The 19,263-nt window shown below is 47.2% G+C and overlaps 1 protein-coding gene across 2 annotated transcripts; it reads left to right on the forward strand.

Annotated features, from left to right (window-relative positions):
* Positions 1-309: 309 nt before the first annotated feature.
* On the forward strand, positions 310-18,307 carry pard3ba (par-3 family cell polarity regulator beta a). Of its 2 annotated transcripts, none has more exons than XM_079336764.1 (3): positions 310-827; positions 8,196-8,297; positions 18,054-18,307. In XM_079336764.1, the coding sequence occupies exons 1-3, from the start codon at positions 711-713 to the stop codon at positions 18,183-18,185; spliced, it is 351 nt and encodes a 116-aa protein (XP_079192890.1). In that variant the 5' UTR covers positions 310-710; the 3' UTR covers positions 18,186-18,307. The 2 variants fall into 2 exon arrangements, with proteins under 2 accessions (XP_079192890.1, XP_079192891.1); XM_079336765.1 differs by lacking the exon at positions 18,054-18,307 and adding an exon at positions 9,445-9,822 and having other exon boundaries at positions 311-827.
* Positions 18,308-19,263: the final 956 nt, after the last annotated feature.

The following is a 19,263-nucleotide window of genomic DNA, read 5'->3' on the forward strand; positions in this document are numbered from 1 at the left end:
TTTTAGCAGAGGATGAGGCTGATGTGTTGGATTAATATAAATCTATGTTTATGTGTCACGTGTTTGGTGAGGCATGAAAAAGGCTTGGAAATATCTTCATCTAAGCTGTGGCACACAAATATGGGTACGTTTTGCGTAACTTAAATTCTTTTTTAAGGAAATAAAGGCCTGGTAGTTTAGTTTATGACTGTGTAATTTAATTTATTTAATGTTGAATCTGTTGTTCCTTGAACTTTTATTTTTTTCTGTCTTAGGGAAAGTTTTTAAAACAGTTCTGAGCAGATGAATAAACCCAACAATAAGACTATTGGAAAGTATTACTCGAGTGCCCATGTGTCAGTGGGAATGTGATTTCCTGGAGTACAGAGGAGGAGGGGAGTCGCTTTGATTTCTTCTTCCGGGTTTCTGCTGCCAGTTTTGTTTTGTTTTGGGAGTACCAGCTCAGCCCAGCATGACCTGAAAAACGTCACTCTGTCGCTACTTTTCTCGACTTTGACTCTAAAATATGACGTGTTTTGAAGTCTTACACGACGCTTCGGCTGGGTGAAAGTGTCTCCTCCGTGATTTTCATCCTGACCTGAGACACCTGTTGCTCCGGTTTCGACGTACAGGTGCCACTCCTGGAGCAGCCCCGAGGAAGAGGAGAAACACAGCGAAACTTCAGCTTAAACTTATATTTTTTGTCATTATTATTATCATTGTCAGGTAGTATGAAAGTTACAGTCACTTTCGGGGACACTTCTGTGGTGGTTCCCTGCAAACCTGGATGGACCGTCCGGGACTTAATCGAGCAAGGCGCGCGGAGATACCGCAGGACTTTGGAACAGGTAAACCTGTTAATTATTATTATTATTATTTTATATCTATATCTATATCTATACATATCTATATATATATATATATATACTTATCATTTTAAGGTCTTAAACACGTCACGTATTCACCGAAGTGTGTCCACAGATATTTTAATCTCTTTAAGTCTCTTTTAATAAAAGAAATTCCGCGCTCATCGTGTCACGTGACCCGTTTGCCTTGTTAAGTTAATGAATTTTACATTAATTTAACTTAATAAAAGCCATATAGGCCTACTTTTAACGAGAGAAATGTGTTTTCTATGACTGAAATTGAGCATTGTTTAATATAAAGTTCTAATTTCAAGAAAGAGTGAGAAACCTTGAATTAAATACATTGAAAAATGCTAATATGTTTGTGTGCTAGGTTAACCTTTAGCATAAGAGCTAACGGGTAAAACTCCTTCTGTAAATGTTTTCATTCTTCCTCCCCTTGCACTGGTTTTCACCGCATGACATTTACAGACTTAAATATAATGAATGATTTATCAGCTTTAAATGTATTTAAAAATGACTTAAACCACTAAACACTTTGTCTACATGCTACAATTCATGCTACTAAGCGTTGCTATTTATAATAACACTTCCCATAACTGAAAAATATCTTATCAGTCCGTATTGTTGTGAAGATACAATTTTAATCAACAGGGACTAGTGTATTTAAACTTGATTATGTACATGCATGGCAGCCCGACTTTATTGACTGGACAAAGGCGTCAACCGTCTGTTCCTGCAGGGGGGCGCCAGAGTCCCAGTGATGGCGGTCTCCATGTTGGAAATGCTCTTACCTTATGGCAGGCTGAGAGCCGGAGCTGAGGCGGATTTTAAGCTAGTTTACAAAGCGTTACGCCCAGCTGTCAGTCAGATCAGCTACGCATCTAATTGTGAATTAAGCTTATCCTTCGCAATGAGTTATCAAAAATCTTCTTCAGTGTGCGGATCAAGACATAAGCAAACCGTTAACTTGTTCGTTTTGTGTGCATGCGACTTCCTTGTGCTTCTGCAGGCCGCCTCTAGTTGACACTCGGTGAACTTCAGGAGCGTCGACTTCATTTTTCAAAAACCAAGGTCGCTACTTGGCTTTCTGCACGTCTGCCAAACACGTCATGCAAAAAAAATTCCCAGCACATTCCTCTACACCTCCTGGTCCCTCTGCAAGCCAGAGTGTTCCTCTAGTCTGACCCACAATCCTCTGCAGCTCAGGAGACTTTTTATAGACTGAACCCTACTCTATTTCTTCGTGTTCAAGGTGCAATACTTAGTGGCAGAAAAATGCTCTGCTTAAGTTCGTACTACATTCAAGTCACTGTAATTCCAGCTGCAATAGTTGGAATGGGTATGATTACATTACGTGAACCTGGCCGGCCGTGAGCAGGAAAAGTGATGTCTTGAGACGTGGTCTTAAACTTTCATGAATACTAGCATGATGCTAAAAGAGTGTGCACTTGAAGAATAAGGAGAAACCATGACGCGCGTCATTGTGATGACACCAAAGCAGAGCCAGAGATCAGTCAAGATTTGAGGAGCGAGAAGGCTGCAGTGAGCCGAGTTTGTGGAGCCTGAGTAGAAACCACCATCCCAGCAAACATCGACAAGAGTGGAGAGTGAGATCTCTGTCGGTTCCTGTGAGCTGCTGCTGCTTCTGGGAAATGTGGAAGTAGACGTCACGTTGAAGGGAAGTGGAGAAACTAAAACACAAAGCTTCATTATAGAAGATCCTCTTTCATGCAATGAACATGCCAAACTAATTTCCAAAGGTTTAGGGAACCTCTGGTGTCAGAGTTTTGTTAACTTGTGACTTTTTCCTGTTGTTTTAATGTCCTACATTTTACTCGGATGAAACCCCAGTGTTCTGCACCCTGATGTTGCAATCACTTGAGCATAAATCATTCTGCCGAAGTGACCTTTTTATTAATCAGCGGCTCTGTGTGTGCACACTGTCCTAGCGTGATAGGATGCTGATGCTGTGTTTCCGCTGCAGCCTCAGCTGTCTACCTGTACAATAGCTCCCCGTTTAAGTGCTGGTATCTCAGCGGGCAGGCGGAAGTCTACTGTTTGATCTCCTCAATGTGGCCGCGGTCGGTGAGGTGCGCCGCGGACAGGAGGCTTTATCCTGTGAGTGATTGGGGATTAGGATTGGTGACAGGCCCGGGTCTTATCGGTGGGCTGTCCCCCTCTCAGACACTCCCACACTTCCTCCCACTCGGCGGCAGGCTGGCACGTGGAGACGCGAGAGGCCGCTTTGGAAGCAGCGGAGGAAGGACAGATTTTAGTGGCTGGTTGGATTGCTTCCACACACACACACACACACACACACACACACACACACACACACACTCAAACACACGCACACAGTGGAGCTCATCTTGCCCTCCTGAGCTGTCTCGTGTCTGCTCCACCGTGCCCCTCTTTGCCCGGCGGGCCCTGTTGATCCTCATTGAGACACGCCGCGGTACGACGTGCACAAGCTGAAGTCGGTTAAACGCCGCCGTGTGATCAAAATAAACCCGGCTCCTGATTGCATTTCACACTGCATGTTAATTAAAGATACTCAGCACTCGTCCTCTCCTTGTAACGGAGGTGGATCATGACGAGGACAGTCCGGCTCCGTGTCTGTCACAGCGGGCCGAACAGATCTGCCTGGCTCCTGCCAGCAGAATCCACTCAGTGCCCACGTTAACCGCACACTTCTCCTCTCGTGCTGACAGCAAAGACATCGTCCAAAACCTGTGTGTGTGTGTGTGTGTGTGTGTGTGTGTGTGTGTGTGTTGCTTGGAAGCCACGGAGAACAGGCTTCTGCACGGTGCATCGCAGCAACGGCACGTAGACCTTCTTAATTAGCGGCTTGTTTCAATGTGAGCTCAGCTGTTTTCGCCTCCTCTGGTGAGAGAACAGTATCAACACAGCCTCCGACTGACTGCATGCAGAACTCTCCTGCTCGTTATGCACGAGCCTGACTTGTCAAATATGAATCTATACGTGTGATAAAAGATCTTCTCATACAGTTTCCACACTTTTTTTTTTCTTTTTTTTTTTCTCACGATTGGACAAAAAGAGCAGGATTGTAGGAGTCGTGTAAAGATTTGCACCTCAGGTGTTAAAGTTTAATTTTTTTTTTGTATTTTCAGACTCGCACAGCTTCGGCCCACCATCCAGTTAATGAACGAATAAAGAAAACGTGGCTTGTTATGGACCGTTTTAGTAACGTTTGCTGCTTTTTAGGGATTCAGCGAGCACGTCTTTTAATTCGATGTTCCTTTTTTTTTATCAAATCAAAGTCCACGCCTGACTCAGAGTTTGTGTCGCTTCTCTTTAATCTGACGCACAAACGGGAAGATTTGAATATTTGTTGTAGTATTTTTGCTTCAGTTAAGTGGTACAAAAGTCTCCGACATGCGCCTACATGTTGTTTACCAGTAGAGATGCAAATTTATCGTCGCTCATGACGCCGCCTGCTGTTGGCAGAGATTCAAACTGAAAGTGAAGAATTGAAGCAAACAAAGGATTTAAAGTCGGTTGCTGAGCTAAAGTAAAGCCATGTCGATTGTTGATGCATACTTTTATGGATTTATTCTTCTGAAGATTAAACTAATGGACTCCTTGGTTTGGAAGAGGCGGGGTCTTTTGCAGGTACTTTGAGAAAACAATTAAAAAGTGAAGGAACAGAGGCGCTGACACCCTGCAGAGGCTAAAAGTCCTCCACGCAGCGCTCTAATCCTCCGATCTGAGACACCTGGAACCGAAGTGTTGAGGGGGAATCTCCTCCTCCTTTCAGGTCTCTTCTTGTACACTGTGATCAGGTGAATCACTGTATGTGAGTGTGTCACTTCAGCCCCGGGGGGGAGGGGGCGGCGGCGGCGTGTAGACTGTGAGAGCTGTACGTTCTCAGGGGACTGTAGCTGTTGCTCTCCGTCTCGGTGTTCAGCTCACATTACAGCCCGTATACCGACTCAGACCTGACAGCGCAATAAAACCCGCTCGGAGCACTTTGTCCTCCTCCTCCCGTGTGGAGCAGCGTAGGCGTTGACCACAACGTAGCTATGCAAAACACCTTTTTTTTTTTTCTTCTTCTTTTTAAAGTTACACGTCATCGTTCGAACCTGCCTGGCTGGCTGTGAAGAAGCTCACTGTGTTCATTCCACGTCTCACCCTGTCTGAGTTCACTGGCTGCAGCTTGTTCTGCAGAGAGATGATGATGCTCAAACAGGAAGTCAGGAAACTTCTGTTTCTCTTTGCACGTGTCAGATCAGAGCGCTGGTTTCTATTTCTCTGATTTCTCTGGCGTCCTCATTTTCCCCGTCACGTTCTTCGACCTTCGCTTTTTCTTTTTTTTTTTTTTTTTTTACTTCTTTGCTCGCGTTCAAAGCTCGTGAAAGTCCTCACGTCGTCGATGAGTAAATATGGAGGTGGGGTTAGATGCAGGAAGGAATTTCCTCGCCACACTTCCAAGAAAAATAAATTAATAAATGTTTCCAAGCTTCTCTTTTGGATTCGCCGCTCATAAGCGCTAATAACGGAGCGTTAAAAGCGTGAAAATGGAGTGAGCCGTTCTGTCCTTTGTTAGAGTTTAATGTCAGCGGCTGCAGAGGTCAAGTCGGAGAGGAAACGCTTCTCTTCTGTTCCCCCTTCACGCCAGCGAGCTCCTCTTTGACACGTTCATTAAAGGCTTTTTGTTTTTTGTCACGGCTAAATCCACGCCATCCTCCTTCAGCTGCGTAATTACACATTCTCCTGAGGATCAAAGTGTGAAATAGCATCCCCCCCCCAACACCACCACCAACGACTTTAGCTCCACTAATCGTTCCTGCTCTTCGCCGCTCTCGAGTGGTGTCGTGTTTGCTCACCAGAGAGGGAGAGGAAGGGGAGATAAACGGCGAGGGACTTAGCAGGCGTAATTTGCGGTGAATTTACTCTTCTAACTGTCACGGTAATTCTCCTCCACGATGACTGACTCTCGACTCCTTTTGTTTTTGTTTTTTTTTCTATTTCACGTGAAGAGTCAGGGATGTGAAGCGGGGGGGGGGGGGGGGGGGGGGGATTATGAGAGAGACTTCAGAGGAGTTTGTTTTAGTCCCTCCTCAGTAGATTACGCTGCATCTGAAGAGTCATACTTCCTTCTTCCCTTTTCATCTCAGAGAAACAGAGAGACATAAGAAAGGGGCGTTTCCTTCAGGGCCTCGGCTCAGGAAGTGTGCCAGGTGTGCTGAGGCCTGCAGAGGTGATCCTAATTAACACTTAACCATTGTTTCGCTCTAATCCAACTCTGCAAATTAATCCCCCCCCGAAATGTGCTCTAATGCTTCTGATTTCCTGAAGGTGTGTGTGTGTGTGTGTGTGTGTGTGTGTGTGTGCATGCCTTAATGGGCTTATGATGTGATGTAATCGTGAGTCCTCTCCTCTGCTGTCACACACACACACACACACACACACACACACACACACACACACACACACACACACAGAGGCATGTAAACAGAGTCTGTGAGAGCGAGAAGAATGCCGCCGCTCATTCAGGTTGGACCGGTTTCTCTGGCGAGGTGTAAATACTTCGCCCTGACGCCTCGGCTCCAGCTGCTGGTTTCGACATCTCTATCCAACGTACGACACGGATCCAGTTTTTTCATTTTTGCTGTTTTTCTCAGGATGAGTTAAAAAAAAAAAATCTAAAAAAAAATCTGAGTTTTATATTTCACGTTTCAGCCTCAGAAAAATGTCCCATTAAATCTTATTCCGTTATTATTATTAAATCACATTATTAATCTTTAAGTGAGGTCAAGCACGGCGCCTTGTGTGTGTTTGTTTTTGTGTTTAAGATGTTTTTTTCACCACACACTGTTCATCGTGTTATCTTGTCCAGAGTGAAGTTGTACAATGACAGCGGGAGTTCCTCCGTCTCGGCGCTCTGAGGACGCAGCCTGGGGCTTCTGTGGGACAAAATGTTGTCCTGACGCTTTTCCGTCCTTTTCCACCTCGACACTTTTCTCCTTTTATGGTATCGGCCTTTGCAAACAGAATAGGTCGGTTGTTGACGTGCGTGATCCTGCAGCTCGCCGAGTGTCCTCGCGGCTGCAGAGACGCCAGCTCAAACAAGCCAGAAAACAAAATGGAGGTTGATGAGCTGCTGTCTTGATTTTTGCACACTGTGAGACGGGCGGGTCAAATCAACATTCAACAGTCCAAACTGTTAAAATAGAAAAGAGGATTTTTTTTTTAGGGTTAAAATGACCAAAACATGATGTTGCAAAAAAAAAAGTACAAACTTTGGTGATATACAAATGAATGGACGGACAGATGTTGGAGAGGCCTGACTCATGTTTTTTCTTGGTCAACTTGGCTCTGCAGCGTTGGATGTTGTGCGTGTTTACGGCGAGTGCTACGATGTGAACTTCCTCTCCTCTCCTCGCTCTGGCGCCGGTCGTATCGGGGGGGGGGGGGGGGCTTCATTCCTGTGATTGAAATCCCAGACTCTCCCAAAGCGTTTTGTTTTTCAGAGAACGGACTCGGCCCGTCGTGAAAGGCAGACGCCCGCGATTCAGACATTCAGATGCAGGGGAGCAAAAAAACGAGCCCATTCACGGCGAGGGGCCTCGGTGACACAGCACAGGCCGATCGCTGGGTCTCGGCCAAACTCATTCCAGCCTCGCCGGCTCGTAGCCTGTAGCTGTTAATTTAGCCCGTGATGTCGTCCTGTGCTGCTGGTGACAGATTGTTTACTGGTGCGGGCTGATCCTAATGGGCCATTTTCTGCCGGCCGCACTGTTGGAGACGATAAGGCTCATCAAAGAACTTCATCCACTTGGTCTTGAATTGGCTTTTCATAGAAAATGTGGGGAAAAAATAGACACTATTATTCAACAGAGGAGCCATCTTCTTTTTTTTTTTTTTTTTTTTAACATTCACACAATTGATCGTCAGTCTTATCTGGAAGCTTCTCTGACAGACAGCGTTAACAATGTGTTTACTGTGTCCGTTCACAGCACCTTTCAGAAGCTGCTCGTTCTCCGAGGGAGCGTGTCCCTCCGTCCGTCCGTCCGTCCGCTCTGACCTCCTCGACTTCACCTTGACAGTGAAACCAGTCAGGAATGTTCAGAGCAGAGAAACTGGAACATGTTGCTCCTCTGCCTCACCTCGTGCTGACATTCTTGTGTGCACACTGTACGCTGTGTAAATACCGCCCGTGTGTGTGTGATTGCAGGTTTTCTGCACCTGCCAAAACAAACAGGAAGTCCCACTGCTGTGTGGGGTTATGCACCTGATTTATTATTCCAGCTGATACCATGCTGGACTTCCAGTGGAATCATCCCGACCACTGTTGGTGTAACTTGTGTTGTTCTTTGTGTGCAGCATGAGGAGATTGCAGTGAACACCCATCACCTGGAGTACACCGACGGGGGGATCCTGGACATGGACGACCTGCTCAGCGACTTGGTGGAAGACAGAGACAAGGTGAGTGAGAGTCTCTACACCTCATCACAGAAACTTAGATGACCAGTAGATTTGCAAGCGGAGCTGCTACTTCCTTTAGCGTGTTAAAGCTAACACATGAACGTCTCCATCGGTTTTATAAATGAAGGTAAAAAACACCTGACCTTTCTTGAAACTGTTCGATAGTTGTTGGCTCGAAATATATTTTTGCTGTCCTTATTGGCAACTTTTTAAAAAAGTGAATCTCTCTGATTTATTATTAAAAAAAAATCAAAAAAAATCAGGTGAGCTGATGAAGCGATTTGGTGCGGTGCCGGACAAGAAAGAAAAAGGAAACACAGACGCTTGTTTTTTTTTTTTTGTAGACCCACATCTGTATCGAACCCTCCAGACTGAGCTGGGATTTTGATCTTAAAGTCAGAGTTGGTCATTTTCCTCCAGATCCACTTTTTCAGATTTAAGTCTCAATGGTCTTTAGGTCCTGACAGAAATTAATAACTCGTGTTCTCTGAAAAAGGAACAAAGAAAATCCGTCATCTGTGTCAGTTTGCAAGTCTGTAAAAACTCCCACCAATGTCTGCCACGAGCTGCCGACCTGATGAACCAATCAGACGCCTCCCTGTCTGCCCACTCGCTCACGCTCGAAGCTCTTCTTACTGTGAGTTTACTGACCTCTGAATGAGGCATGAGATGATGAACTGGACGAGCTGAGGTCCGCTTCTGGAGCGACCGTGCTTGTGCGTGTAAGTGAGGGGGGGGGGGGGGGGTGTTGTGGCTTCAGAGGGAGCACGGAGGGAATACGGAGGGAATGCTGCTTTAAAAACCCTGCAGATTTGAAGCCGTGCTCATCGTCTGGGTCTTTGTGACGTCTGCAGCCTGGCAGGATGGTCCAATAAAGACGGCGTTTGTTTATCTGAACCTCGCTCAGCTTGTCACTGGCTGAGCCTCAAACGAACAAACTCAAAACATGTCAGACAGAGTTTCTTCCCCCACAGAGAGTGAACTCTGATTGGATTAAATTGAATCTGCTTCACTCCGCATGTGTTTTGTAAGGATGTTTTTTCCTTCTTTTTTTTGTGGAGGTGTCGCGACGCTGTGATTTACCTGTCATGTTCGCTCTCCTCTCCGACGCCAGTTTTTTTTTTACTTTTTTTTTTTTTTTTTACAGATTTCAAACAAATCAGCCAGGGAGGGAAGTTCTCCGTGAAAAGAAGTGATGTAACTTCACAGAACTCGGCTCGGGAGTTGACGTTCGCATTTCTCACACACACTCAGGCGGTGGCCCAGTTTCTAAATAAAGAGCAGATTTCTTTTCTCCTCTTGCTAATTTCCCATAATGCATTCTTAAGATGTGCTAATAAACTGCCTGAAATCCATATTCATAAGACGAATGCTGAATTATCAACTCTGAGTCAGCAAGACTGGAAATGAACAAAAAGAGTCATTTTCCCTCCGTTATGATGGAGCGCCACGGATCGAACCTCACTCTGGTTATTTAATGTTTGATGGCGACGCTCCGGAGCTGCGCTTGGTTTTTTTACCGGACTCTTCCGGGCGTCACTCGAACCTGCACCTCACGGGACGAGAGGCGTCTTGTGTCTTTACTTTCTCCGCTTTTACCCGATTCTCCGAACGCCCCCCCCCCTCTCTCTCTCTTTCTTTCATCCCTCTCCTCCTTCTTTTGTTTTTGCTGCTGATGGAAAGATAGCAGACGGGAGTCGGACGAGTGCACGTCATCCTCAAAAAACGTGCCACTCATCCGACTTATCTCCGGGTGTCCAAACACTCTCCGGGCTCTCACAGATTAATGAGCCGCGCCTGGCGTTTCTTGATTAGCCTGACTTCCTTTTGTCGCTCTACGGTTTTTATTACCCCCACCGCAGTCGACAGATTCTATCTTTGGTGCTTTTCTTCTTTTTTTGTTTTTGTTCTGTTATTGTGGCCGACGCTGTTTCACCATCAATCATACTGGAGTGGCCCCATTGTGAGGGCTCGCCGCCGCACAGCGTGGGCCCTGTGTTAGCCGCGGATGCTAATGAGAGATAATGGTTGGCTATTTGTACGCCCAGTGGTTAGCCTGCACCCGCGAGTCCAGACCTCTATATCTGGTCCATTATTCACCACACACACACACACACACACACACACATCTCTGCCGTAGCATGTTAGCGTTAGCGAGCGCCACTGGTGGTTGATGAGGGGGCGGCGGTGATTTGATTACAGCTCTGCCCCCCCCCTGCACACACACTCCGTTCATTAGCGCCCCGGCTTCCAGACGCCGGCCACCAGCCTCCTCATGAATATTAATGTCAGTCTGATGAATGTGAAGGAGGCTGCGGCGGCGCTGAAGGTGTGACCACGTTTACACAGCTCACTCACTCACAGACACAAAGCAGCGCAGTATGGCGGTGGACCCGCCTGGAAAACCCCATCGGAGCTTTTTGACCTTTCAACTCCCGGCGTATTATACGCTGTGCCTGTCTGAATGCCCTGCAGCTCTCAGATGACAGCTGGAGAAATGGCGGTCGGCGGCTTTGACCCGTTGGGGAACCCAATACTTTATTGGTGTTGATTTGAGGCAGGCACTTTTTTTTTTTTTTTTTGAGTTTCAAATCTGACGCGTCCTCTCCGGGTTTCTCCACATGCAAAGTTTAAGAGTTAAGATCTTCTTCTTCTGCATCAGGCGACGCAGTTTGAACACGTAATGGATGCTCACACGAGTCTGGAAGAAAAGCCGATCACTTCCTGATTGATTCTCTTGATTCCTTGCATTATTGGGAAATATTTTATTTTTAAATATTTCTAAATCTTCGGTGTGAAAAAGGACGAGGGACGAAAGCACCTGATTCTACTTCTGATTCTACTTTTCGTTATCTGGTCTAAACTCGACCGATGTGTGATTTTTCGGGCCGATATTGGGGAGAGAAAAAAAAAATCCTGATAAACCGGCCGATCAAGCTAAATTAGATCTGGACAGAAAGATTTAGAGAAACACATCCATTTAAGTTGATCACTCAAAAAAAAAAAAAAAAACTTGGTCACTCAGTTGGAAAGTAACGGAGCATGTACATGCATGACTTGTAATGTCGTAATCCACACAGCGCCCTCTGCTGTCCTGAAAGAGAACTGCAAGCGTAAATCAGAGATCCTCAAATGAAATGCTGTTTGACTGTTAAACAAATCTACACGTCGTTATAATCTGACATCAAATTAGGCCCATTAATCTGTCGGACTCTGGTCCCATCCGTTCCATATAAAGACTTGACCGAAACATCATTTATTTGTTAAATATTTTTTTTAGCTCGCTTTTCGCTTTTTCTGTTAGAGCTCAGATGTCGTTTTACACCGACTATGAAAAGATGCTGTTTGTTGTTTGTGTTTGAAAATACTAAAGTGTTCTTTGCACTCGCTGCAGGTTTTCTAATTGGTTCTGGTCTCTGTGATCCGCCTGCAGTCGGAGGGTCAAACAATAATGAGGACATGGGAACGGATGCTGCAGGTTGTTTGAAAAAAAAAAAAAAAAAAAAAAAAAAAAAATCTGAGCGCTCGGACGATTCTGTTTCTTCTTCACGCAGCGACCGTGTCCTGATTCAGAGCCGACCAGTTTATGAAGGCAGAAGTTTTATATGTGAAGGAAGTCTTGACTATAGGAGGGAAAATGTGAAAGTCACAGCTACTCTCTCATTGATACTCTACAGTGTGGATGCAGGCTGCTGGACTTTGCAAATCTACATCCGTCCACGCTTAGAGGATTCGTTCGTGAGTTGTCAGCAATAAATTCTGACAAAAAAAAAAATCCCCAAATTCAATTAAAAACAAACTTTATTTGTCCCTGAGGTGTGAATTCAAAATGTGCATCTTTCTCTCTACCGCCACCTCTCCCCTCACGCTACCTCCTGTGTTTGTATCAGACGTGTCACTGCTGCAGCTTCCTGTTTTCCGTTCTGCTTTCGGCGACGGAGAGATGCACCTTGAATGGAAAGGCCCGTTCATTCTTCCTCTTCTTCTTCGTCACGCCGATCTTCCTCCTGATTAGGAAGTAAACTCAGGGCGCGTGACGTCTCCTCATAAGTGGACTGTCACTCCTCATCGCGGACCTTGTTTTCATCGAGGTAAAAAAAAAACAGGCTCAACCTCCCGTTCCATGCAGCCAAACGAGAAATCTAATTTCATGGGAAATTTAATGGGGGAAAAAAAACAAACTAGAATGATTTCCCTCCATCTCTCTTTAATTAGCTCTTTTTAATCACCGCGCTCGCAAGGCGTCCGTGAGCCTCCCGTGCGTCCCTCCGGTTCCCGGAATGTAAAATGGTGCGGCTCCACGTCCCCTCCTGAAATGTCAGCGCTTTGATTACGAGGCTCATCTCCCATCATCCATCTCTTCTGCTGGCGTGTCACCAGGCGAGAAGCGTGAATCAGTCACGTGGAAATGTGTTGATGGGGGGGGTTTAAAGTTGGTCCTTGAGCGTCTCCGGCGCCGCGTCAGGTGACGCCGCTTTGAGTGATGACCTCATAAGGAGAACTTTCACGCGCTCGACTTTGCAGATTAAAAGAGACGTGCTGCTTTTCTCCTCCGCTGGCTCGGCAGAGTCGAGGAAGTTTTATAGTTTGGGTTCAACACGTTTTTCGATGATACGCGCCGTGCTGGGTTCTGGTTGATCTCGGAAGTGAGAAATTCCGAGCTGCCGGTCGTTTCACGTCATCAGGAACGCCGCGGTTAAAATCCAACACGGCTGCGTCGTGCATCAAGCGTGACGTGTTTGTTAGCCGCGTCGTCGTCGTCGTCGTCTTTTTTTGCGTTTGATTGAATCGACCTCAGTGTCGTGCGCGCTCTTCCTGCGGGTGTGATGTCACGGGTGATGATGTCATGTGAGGATTTCCAGCATGGCGGCTGCTTCCTCTTGAGGATGAAAAGAAACGATACCTCCTATAAGTTTTAATCCCAGAGGGAGCCGCAGTCTGAACGTCACACGACTTAAAACACGCTAACCCCACCGGAGGAAGGAGTTCGGTGAATGGGACGTGATTGCGAGGCGCAGAGCCGCTGATTAGCCTTTGACGCTCGCTGACATCTCGCCGCGCTTTCACCTCGGCTCCCAGCATTCAGTGCAGCGCCAGCCGCTTTTGATTGGCATCTAAATAGTCAGATAAGTCTGCACCGTGTCTGAATGGCTAGTGATGAGCGCGGGAAGGGGGGGGGGGCGAGGTTGAAGTGCGCTGATTAGAAAATGAAACGGCAAAGCGAGGCCGGTTTATTTTTAGCACATTTCAGAGAGAGAGAGAAAGAGAGAGAGAGAGATTGATTCTTCAGCATTTTAACCGACTCGGATATTTTTTTTTTTTACAGCCATTTATAACAAATGTAGAGAAATAACAGAGTGAAGGACCTGATGACTTTACGTTTTTCTTGATGCATTCTGAAGGTCGTCTTTTTTTTTTTTTCCCTCTGCAAGTTTGATAAAGTCACAGAGACGATCATGTAAGAAGTTTAAAGGGGGGCGTTTGCAGGATGAACTGGAGGTGTTGGACGGTGATCGATGAATACATCTAAATCTCCGGTAAACGTACAGTATATTAAATCAAGGGAGATTATCTCCGTGGCGCTCGGCTCGCCTGCAGATCAGATCCGATCAGAGTCGAGCGGCTGAACGTTTTTCGCCCGGCGGGATTCGGTCACTTGAGCTGATTTGATCTCATCAGTTTGTCTCGACCTTGATTCAAACCACCCCCCTTCCTCCTCCTCCTCCTCCTCCTCCTCTTCATCTGATTATATTCAATTAACACAACCCTCCGACGCACGCGCGCGCCCGCACGCCGTTTGATTGTAATTACGAGGAGGGAAGGCTAAAGGAGCTGTGCCTGTCTGCGCGCGTTTCCTCACAAAGTTGCACTTTGGAATTTAAATTCCTTCCCATGATGCATTGCTCTACCTTTTGACTTTGAATAATGGCACCTCTCCAACGTGATTTATCAGCTCACTGAAGCACCAGCCTGGGATTCATTCAGGATAAGGCCCGTCTCGCTTCTCTCCACGCCGCCGACTTAGAGTCGGCTTCGCTCGGTCATCACGGCCTCAGATCTCGTCCTCGCCGGCGCCGCTCCTCCTGTTAATTACACAGACTCCATGTTGCCCTCTGTGTCGCCATCACACCGCCCATTAGCTCCTAATGGAGTGAGACGGTCAGGCTGTAACCCGACCCGCCTTCGTCCCGCTGCAGATCGGGCCCGAGAGGAGGGGCGGCGGCGTGCGAGGCCAAAGGTGCACGGCGCTCCGCGGACTCATTTTCTAACTACACGTGTTTGTAATCAGCGTGACGGGAGAGGGCGAGGCGTGGAGACGTGGAGGAGGCAGTCAGACCAGATGCCAGGTGTGCACGCTGTGCAGTGAAGTCAGTGGAGCTGCAGAAACACGAGTCGCCGAGTCGCCGAGTCACAGATCAGGAGAAAAAGCGTTCATGATAGAGCTGCACATTTTTAAAAGACTTTTATAATGACAGCGATATAAATAAAAAAATCCGACTTTTTTACATTTTTTAAATTTATTTATTTATTTATTTTTACTTATTTTTGATTCAGGAGGGATTTTTTATTATATTTTTTTTGCAAAGTGACGATATCGCGTAAAACTTGAGGACCACGCTCCTCCTGCCGCAGAACGTTTGGCCGTCTTGGGCGACAGCTTTTCGTCTCGGTGTCGGACTGGACGAGTTCATTCATCGACGTGGCAGCTCAAGCGTTGAGCAGCGTGCACGGCACGCGTCGCAAAGTTCAGGTTAATGCTGCAAGACTCGGAACAGCCGAGCAACAAGGGAGGATGAAGTGACGACCACACGACGTCGTGGCTGTTTCGATCTGCTGAAACTCGTACGGCTTGTTTTTATTTACCTTGATGGTTTGACTTCATCGCTGTGTCATCACCGTGTTAACGACGATGACGTAATCTTCCAAATGAGGCGTCACAAAGGCGTGCTCTGGCACTTAAACAAACAACAGCGTGCGACCGTCGAGTGAACTGGTGGTGAAAAAACAAAAACAAAACAAACAAACAATAGAGAAAGGAGCAACGATGATTCCTGTTTGGTTTGACGGTAAAATCTTCCTCCTTTTCTTGAAGCCACTCGGGGTGGCTGGAGGGGGCTGGAGCCGATCTGTCACAGGGTGGAGAGGCGTGTCTCGTCAGTCAATCATCGGCCTTGTTGCCAAGGCGACAGCAGACCGCTGCACCTACGAGCAGCCTGTAATAAATGATAATCACTATAATCTGGATACATTTATCCATAATCTGAGGAGCGCGCAGACAGCCGGAACAACCCGTCCCTTCATCCGGAGGATTCTCTCTGATCTCCAAGCGTGCCGGAGTCAGAAGACCGCCGCTGATTAAACCCTCTGTCATTACAAGGAAATTGGGTTTTTCTTAAAGATCTCGGACTCGTTCTCGATCCCTAAACGTCTCGGTCTCGATCCCTAAACGTTTCGCTCTCGATCCCTAAACGTCTCGGTCTCGATCCCTAAACGTTTCGCTCTCGACCCCTAAACGTCTCGCTCTCTACCCCTAAACGTCTCGCTCTCGATCCCTAAACGTCTCGCTCTCGACCCCTAAACGTCTCGGTCTCGATCCCTAAACGTTTCGCTCTCGACCCCTAAACGTCTCGCTCTCTACCCCTAAACGTCTCGCTCTCTACCCCTAAACGTCTCGCTCTCGACCCCTAAACGTCTCGCTCTCGATCCCTAAACGTCTCGCTCTCGACCCCTAAACGTCTCGCTCTCGACCCCTAAACGTCTCGCTCTCGACCCCTAAACGTCTCGCTCTCGACCCCTAAACGTCTCGCTCTCGATCCCTAAACGTTTCGCTCTCGATCCCTAAACGTCTCGCTCTCGATCCCTAAACGTCTCGGTCTCGTCTCGCTCTCGATCCCTAAACGTCTCGCTCTCGATCCCTAAACGTCTCGCTCTCGATCCCTAAACGTCTCGCTCTCGATCCCTAAACGTCTCGCTCTCGATCCCTAAACGTCTCGCTCTCGATCCCTAGACGTCTCGCTCTCGATCCCTAAACGTCTCGGTCTCGTCTCGCTCTCGATCCCTAAACGTCTCGCTCTCGATCCCTAAACGTCTCGGTCTCGTCTCGCTCTCGATCCCTAAACGTCTCGCTCTCGATCCCTAAACGTCTCGCTCTCGATCCCTAAACGTCTCGCTCTCGATCCCTAAACGTCTCGCTCTCGATCCCTAGACGTCTCGCTCTCGATCCCTAAACGTCTCGGTCTCGTCTCGCTCTCGATCCCTAAACGTCTCGCTCTCGACCCCTAAACGTCTCGCTCTCGACCCCTAAACGTCTCGCTCTCGACCCCTAAACGTCTCGCTCTCGACCCCTAAACGTCTCGCTCTCGATCCCGAAACGTCTCGCTCTCGACCCCTAAACGTCTCGCTCTCGACCCCTAAACGTCTCGCTCTCGACCCCTAAACGTCTCGCTCTCGACCCCTAAACGTCTCGCTCTCGACCCCTAAATGTCTCGCTCTCTACCCCTAAACGTCTCGCTCTCGACCCCTAAACGTCTCGCTCTCGACCCCTAAACGTCTCGCTCTCGACCCCTAAACGTCTCGCTCTCGACCCCTAAACGTCTCGGTCTCGTCTCGCTCTCGACCCCTAAACGTCTCGCTCTCGGTTCTGGTGGTCTTCACCTGAACCCTAGTTGAGTGTCTCTGAAATACATCAGAAATGATCGATCTGATTTTCAACGAACAAACGAGGACGGATCTCACAAAGTTTGACTTTTTTTTTTTTTTTTACATTTAACAAATCTGTTACATTAATTTTTATTCAGCAAACTGAAGATGTTTAAAGATGTTTAAAGATGTTTAAGATGGTTTTTTTGAAGCCTCGGTGTAACTTACTATTTCCTGTTTCACTGAGACTCATAAAGAACAGATGAACCGACTCCACTCCGGGGAATGCTGCAGCGTGGAGCAGGAAAGACGGCGTTTATGTCGCGCACGGAAAAAGCAAGTCCTGGTATGAAGTCGTTACCACCGGCTTCTCTGGAAATACTGGAAACGCAGCATCCGTTCCCAGAGGCGTAGATCATCTCTGAGGTGACGACGGACCTCTGAAGACTCCCGACGCTGTAAAAAAACAAACGCTCACGTGGTCGTGGCGAACCCGCAGCTCGCTCCGTGGTCGTTGTAGCTTCATCATTTAGCCGTGATTTGGGCTCGGCGCCCCGCAGAGGAGCTAATCGCAGCCAGTTAATGATCTCTTATAGATGAACTTGTTTGCAGCAAATCTCCTCTCTGACCTGGGCGGCCTCGCTGCCATCTGTTTTCCTCCATGACACCCGCCCCAGACGAGTGAGTGTGTGTGTGTGTGTGTGTGTGTGTGTGTGTGTGTGTGTTTTACAGCTTGGTGTGTTTTCCCTCTGCTCCACGAGTCTCTGCTCACTCCAACTGCTAATAACTCAGATCAGCAGAAAGTCACACTCCCGGGCGTGTGTGTGTGTGTGTGTGTGTGTGTGTTCACCACAACTGGAGGATAAATGTGTGTAATACTGAATCCAGCTCGTTTAGGTTGAAGTATTTAATGATTTCTGGAGCCATCACACAGACAAAACCACATCTGTGCCCTTTGTTTTGCGCGCACACACACACACACACACACACACACACACACACACACACACACACACACACACACACACACACACACACACACACACACACACACACACACACACACACACACACACACACTCTCTCTCTCTGTTATTGTTATTCATTTTTTTGCAGCCTCTCCTCCTCATCACTGCACTGATTGGCCTAATGAATGGAGCTCAGCGAGCAGTAATGTGTCTGAATAGGCCACTCCAGTCATTAGCCGGCCTCCTTCTCCTCGAAGAGGCACGCACGGAGAAAATCTGATTCCTGATAGAAAGTAAATCTGCCATCGACACGAGGAACAGCACCATGATTGATTTAAGAAAAAAACCCAAAATAGAGACATTTTCATGTAAAGCAGAGAACATGCATTGGAGCACTTTTTCCTTTTTGCTGTCGTCTCTTTCCCTCGTCTGACCTTAGCAACAAGCCCCGCCCCCCCCCCCCCCCCCCCCCATCAGAACTAGAACAGAACCCCCTGCAAGTCTCTGCAGAGCTGCTCCGTCCTAATCTCTGTTTGTAGTAAAAACAAAACACCTTCCATTTACGATGCTGATGGATCGAAGTTGTATTTTTCTGTTTACACGACGCACCGATGCATCCGTTAAACATCGGTATTGTTCGCATGTTAGTGGTTGATTAAAAAACTGATTAGTTCATCTACCTGCAAACTCAGAGAAGATGATTTTGTTTTTAAAATTACGATAAAACTTTCTGATTTTTTTTTTTTTTTTTAAACAGGGATTAAAAAAACCAAAACAAAAATCCACCCTATCTGATTTGTTTGAATTCAAATCACAGACATGATTCATGAGTCACACAGGCGGAGATTTCACAGACGCCCGGTGGCGGCGCGTTCGGTGCAGTACACGGGGTCGTACGTGGGTCAGATTTAAAAGGATGCACTCGTACCTATCCCGTCACCTCAGCGTACCTGGACGGATGCTGCTGTCAGGCGGAGTTTGGCGCTCGCAGGCATCTAACGCAGCACAAATCCCCCCCGCAGCCTTTGACGCCGAGCCAATAAGGATCTCGTAAGGCGTGTTGGCAGGAACACGTGTGTTGATGGGTAAAACCTGCAGGTGAGACGGCTCTTTCTGTACGAAACACCCCTCAGGCTGCGAGTGATGTCGCATCTCCATGGCAACGGCAGGAACAGGATGTGAGTAATGTAAGGTTCACGTGTGTATATATAGAGCCGAGTAAAGCTGCGTGTTTACCCCGTAAGATGTCGTCTGTGGAGGCGGGAGTTTCAGGTTGTGGAAACCTTTTGACCCAGAAACGGATAAATTTGCATCCCTGCAGAGGAACACTGGTGAATTATTAATGATTTAATGAATAA

Source organism: Symphodus melops, assembly GCF_947650265.1.
Source record: "Symphodus melops genome assembly, chromosome: 23".
In the NCBI taxonomy this organism is placed as follows: Eukaryota; Metazoa; Chordata; class Actinopteri; order Labriformes; family Labridae; genus Symphodus; species Symphodus melops.